The following is a 5,651-nucleotide window of genomic DNA, read 5'->3' on the forward strand; positions in this document are numbered from 1 at the left end:
TTTGAGTAGAAAATTCAGTTAAAATGTTTATTGTTGCGTAAAAACTTTGAATATTTTTCCTAGTACACACTTCACAACATTTTTGAAGACCCCCCCACCTTATATTTGCTAACCTTTTCCATGAATTCAGCAGTAAAATTATAGAGAAATGGCGAGATTTATACCCATTTCTTAGGAATATATACCATAGATTTATATCCTAAGTGAATGAGCCAGGAGTAGAATGCTGATTTCCTTGTATCTTTCTCATCACAGTGGCTCCTCCACTCGAGGCAAGTAAAAATCAACACACACACCCTCAGCAGATTAGTTTTTCTACTAAGTTATCATGAAAAGATTGCTGCCAGATACTGCACAGGGAGATTTTTTTTTTTTAGTGGTCTGTGATAAAACGATGGGGAAAAGAGTGATTGCTGAATTAAGTTCCAGCTAGCAGCCTCTCCGTTGGTCCTGACATGGATACTGTAGGCATATTGGAGAGTCCCCTGGTGCCTGACTCTCAAAGAAAAAGAGGTCATAAAGCTGGGATTCAGTATCAGAGCCGGTTTTAATCTGGCAGTCCTGCTTCCCATCCAAGCTTGTGGCCTGGGAATGCAGTCAAGGACAGCCCAAAGCCTTGGGACCCTGCACCTGCATGGGAGGCTAGGAAGAGGCTCCTAACTTTGGATCAGCTCAATTCCAGTCATTGTGGCCACTTGGGGAACGAATCAGCAGACGGAAGATCTTCCTCTCTGTCTCTCCTCTTCTCTATATATCTGACTTTGCAATAAAAACATCCTTAAAAGAAGAAAACAAAGATCATGGGGAATTTCAGAGAACCTAGGAATGAGAAAATCCTACAAAAAATGTTTTCCCATTAAGAACAATCAAATTTTATTCTTACATAAAGCAATCCTAGCTTTTTGTAAGAGTAGTTATAAATAATTCAAGTGAATATTTATTGTTGCTTTGGGACAAAATAAGATCTATTCTACTGTTCTTTAATCTGTTGAAGCAACATGATGTTTTTCTTAAGGACAGAAAGGGTATTTTTATTCCTTTAAGAATTTTTTTATGATAGAATTCCATGGGGTCTGGATTTCCATTACTTCGTAATCTTTTGTTGATATACTTGTGTGCTGTGGAGCATGCCCAATGAGTGAGTCCTAACATTCTTGGTGTTTTATTAATTTTCAGCTGAGGGTCACTAAAGCAGAGGTATATAGAGCATACATAGAAGGAGGTGAATATTGTTTCAAAAAACCAAACGTGACAGAGTTCTGGGTGATTGGTGCCGGAGTCCAGCTCCAGCTGAGTTCGGAACTCGCGAAGGGTGCGAGGATGAGGCGCAAAGAAAGAAAGAGACGGACCCCTAGGAACTCTTGACCATGGTGGACCACGCACAAAAGCGGTCCGCTTTATTTATACAAAATCAGTCAAACTCTGGCTCCGGCTTTTCACATCATGCTCAAGTGGGGGTTTCTAAAGATAACTCTGCCATTTGTTTCACCTAAGGCTAGGATGTTAACCACCTGGCATCTGGCGCCTGGCGCCTGGCTAGGAAAAGATTCTCAATAGATGGTGCATATCAGTCACTAACACATTCCTACCACAATTACTCTACAGCTTTGTCTTGAGATAGTCAAGGAAGGAAGAACTTTACAGAAGGCACCTAAAAGATCAAAGAAAGAGGGAAAGAATAGGTTCCCACTACACCTGAAGACAGAACACCCTTGATTAGCATAGGATCAAAAAGGGGGGTTAGCCCCCTTGATTAGCATAGGATCAAAAGGGGGATTTAACACTCTTGATTAGCATATTGCCCCAGGACGCAGCCCTAACAGCAATAACAGCTCTTTGGCTAAAAAACGGCAACAGCAACATTAGCTTCTAAGCTCCTATTGATATTTAACAGTAACTCCGCAGAGGCAGACAATGCCTAAATAGATTACAGAATACTCAGCGGGGTTGTCTGGTATCCATGCAAAGGGAGGCAGAGCTGCATCCAGGTGTTGTAGAGACATCCGCTGGGCCTTGCCACACAGCGGGAAACAAGTGGGGGTCTTAAAAACTTGTGAAAACTACACATCCCTAAATATCATCATTCTCAAAGTATTGCTGCAGCAATGATCTTTTAATTCTATTGATTCTACCAACCTAAGAATTACTCCTGTGTTTTATCCTTGATACGCTGAAATGATAATATGTACAATTCCCATGTGACTGCTTTTCCTGTAGCTAACACTGCTTTCTTCTGCACAAGGTTCCGGGGTGATACAGAAACCAGAAATGTCACACGTGTCTCAGAATTCCACCTCATGGGCTTGTCAGAGGATCCAAAGCTGAAGCCTCTCCTCTTGGGACTGTTCCTCTCCATGTACCTGGTCACGCTGCTCGGGAACCTGCTCATCATCCTGGCTGTCACTTCTGACTCCCACCTGCACACACCCATGTACTTCTTCCTCTGCAGCCTGTCCTTGGCTGATGTGGGGTTCACCTCCACCACGGTTCCCAAGATGCTTGTGGACATTCTCACCCACAGCACAGCCATCTCCTTTGCCGGCTGCCTGATTCAGATGTCTCTCTTTCTCCTCTTTGCTTGCATGGATGATTTGCTGCTGACAGTGATGGCCTATGACCGGTTTGTCGCCATCTGTCACCCCCTGCATTACCAGGTCATCATGAACCCCCGCCGCTGTGGCTTCTTAGTGTCATTGTCCTTCGTGGCCAGCCTTTTGGATGCTCTGCTGCACAGTTTGGTGGTCTTACAAATTACCTGCTTCAAGAATTTGGAGATTTCTAATTTCTTTTGTGATCCATCTCAACTTCTCAGTCTTTCTTGCTTTGCCACATTCAGCAGTGACATAGTCAAATATCTTGCTGGCATCATATATGGCTTCCTCCCTATGTCAGGGATCCTCTTCTCCTACTATAAAATCGTCTCCTCCATTCTGAGGGTCCCATCACCAGGTGGAAGGTATAAAGCTTTCTCCACCTGTGGCTCTCACCTGACAGTGGTTTGCTTATTTTATGGAACAGGCATTGGAGTGTATCTCAGTTCAGCTTTCTCTGATTCTGTTGGGGAAAGTGCTTTGGCCTCATTGGTGTACACTGTGGTCACCCCCATGCTGAACCCCTTTATCTACAGCCTGAGGAACAGGGACATGAAGAAGTCCATGCAAAGGGTACTCAACAAATTAGTCTCATTCCAGTGCCTGAGCTATGCATTGGGACTCGGCGGGAAAAGTAGCAATACTATGCATTAGATCTCAAATCTCACCTCCATGAACTTGATACATGAGGCCCTTGTGTCTCCATTTTGAACCAAGGTATTGCTTCTTTTACTCTTACTAATTTAGAATATTTTGGATTCTTAAATGTGTCTCTACCACTCTCTTCCTGAATCCTTTTTACCTATAGACTTTGCTGCATCTCATTATCTCTGATCCAGGCATCATGGACAGGTGGCACACTTGTTTTTTGTTTTGTTTTTTTGATTTGTTACATTTTATTTCTTTGCATAATTCATATGTCTGTTCCACACGCATTTTGAATCTGTCTAAAGTAATTTGCACTTGATTTCAGCATGGATCTGAACACTGTTCCCATTTAGGGAACCGCCATTGGAGGTTTACCAAATCTTGGGTCTCATCCAAGCAATTCTGATTTTTTTAAACTGAAGACTAAGGTGAGAACAAATACTTGGGGATGCTATCCAGTTTGCTATCTCAAAGAAGTTTCTTTCTAAATTATATTGATTCTTCAAGAAATTATTCAAAATAGACATAGCCATTAGCAAACAAAGTGAACAATATGAATAGGCAAAAATGTTGTCTAGATATTGTTATACCCTGCTGTAAAAGATTTTATTGAATGTTATTGCTTATATTTTTATTTCTAATATATCTGTTTCTCTTTCATATGTAATGTATTTTTAACCAACCTGTAATTTGAGCATGCATTTTTCCCCATTGCACAATTTTTTATTCATATTATCATTTTTTGCCTTATTGAGCATCTCAGGATTATTCTTTGAATTTATTGATTAAAAAATCTGCATAGTTTTGAAAGGTTTGACTAATTATGGGCCAACCCCCAATGGTTCAGTTGGCTCACCGCACACAGTCAAGAGCCAGGAACCCATATGGACAACAGTTCGTGTCCCAGCTGCTCCACTTCCCATCCAGCTCACTGCTTGTGGCCTGGGAAAGCAGTGGAGGATGGTTCAATGCCCTGCAACCAGGCTCCCTGTGGGAGGAATGGAAGAAGCTCTTGAACACAGGCGTCCAGTCAACCCATCTCTAGTTAATGCATTCAATTGGTGAGTGAATGAAAGTTATTGCCTCTTCTTCCTCTGTACATCTACAATAACAACATCCAAAGGTTGGTTAATTATTTCTGGAGATGTTATGTGATCCCTTGATTAGTTGCTCTTACTGGGTTTCTATGTACGACCCCTGTGTTATCTGCTGTGCTTGAAACATTGGAAAAATCATGCACTGAGTTGAAACTGAAAGCCAGAACTGTGAGTTTCACGTTCAGATCGCGCCCTTGGAAGCAGGAACAGAGGAACACAAGTGAGCTTCCTTGTGTCAAGTTCCCAAGTACTCATTATTTTCTTCATTCCCAACTCCGTTCGTATCAGCCAGTCCTCAGAGAGCACGACATCCTGGACCAACTGGCTCATGAGGAGTCAGCTTATTATGCCGTACACCTGAGGGCCACTTGGGCCTATTTTGATTGGAACCTGTCAGATGGTATGTCAGTAATATTTCCCCTATGATATCCATGCACTGCTTTGAACAGGAAGTGTGTTCTCTCTTGGATTTGTGCCTCCGTAGCTCGCTGTTGTTCCTTCAGCCCCATGGCCTTTCCTCAGTGCACAAAATGGTGCGTGATGTGTCTCTGGTGGAGTTCTGGGCCTGTTGTCTGTTAAATCTGGGGGCCACCCGGACCTATTTTAGGAGGAATCTGTTGAAGGCTGAGTTGGTGCTATTTTCCCTATGGGACCTGTACAATGTGTTGAGCTAGATGTAAGTTTTCAGCCAGCTCAGTGCATGTGGAGCTCACTGTCATTCTTGCCGCAAAGCCTTTTCCTCAGGACACAAGATGGCACTTGATGTGGCACTTGTGGTGTCTGGTCCTGCTGGCCATTCATTCTGCCAAGCCACCCGGACCTATCCTGGATGGAACCTGTAGGATGCCAATTTGATACTATTTTTTTCTGTTGGACCATTGCAATCTGCCAAGCCAGCAAAGAGTCTGCTTTTGGCTTAGTGAACATAGAGCTTGTGGTTGGTCCTCCTGTCTTGTGGTCATTTCTTCAGCACACAAAATGGGACCCAACGAGGCACTGGTGCGGTTGGAACTGAAACCCAGAAAACTGGGTAAGGGAATAGGAGAAATTTTTGTTGCCCCCCACTTTTTAAATTTAAAATGATTCTGAAATCAAATGTTTTAAAAATAGAACTGTTAATAAATGTCAAAAGATTCATGATTGTACAGGATGAAACTTTACATTGAACTCTGTTGATTCATTCAATTTTCTTATGTTATATTTCACTTTCAATGTTTGTTCTAAGTGGTCTGTACTATTTTTACTTCACTTCTCATCAAGTATGTGCATTTTATAAATTGTCAATATGTCATCTCTCAATTGTCAATTGTCAATA

At 42.2% G+C, this 5,651-nt stretch overlaps 1 protein-coding gene across 1 annotated transcript; it reads left to right on the forward strand.

Moving 5' to 3' along the window:
* The first annotated feature begins 2,261 nt into the window (after nucleotides 1-2,261).
* Nucleotides 2,262-3,245, forward strand: LOC121162875 (putative gustatory receptor clone PTE01). The gene has a single exon (XM_040990110.1). The coding sequence runs from the start codon at nucleotides 2,298-2,300 to the stop codon at nucleotides 3,243-3,245; it is 948 nt and encodes a 315-aa protein (XP_040846044.1). The 5' UTR covers nucleotides 2,262-2,297.
* Nucleotides 3,246-5,651: the final 2,406 nt, after the last annotated feature.

This window comes from Ochotona curzoniae, unplaced genomic scaffold (genome assembly GCF_017591425.1).
Source record: "Ochotona curzoniae isolate NIBS_2020 unplaced genomic scaffold, NIBS_Ocur_1.0 contig_584, whole genome shotgun sequence".
Classification (NCBI taxonomy): Eukaryota; Metazoa; Chordata; class Mammalia; order Lagomorpha; family Ochotonidae; genus Ochotona; species Ochotona curzoniae.

What these genes read in the sequence shown, in the direction of transcription:
- LOC121162875 (XM_040990110.1), top strand. Translation starts at nt 2,298, where the DNA reads ATGGGCTTGTCAGAGGATCCAAAGCTGAAGCCTCTCCTCTTGGGACTG.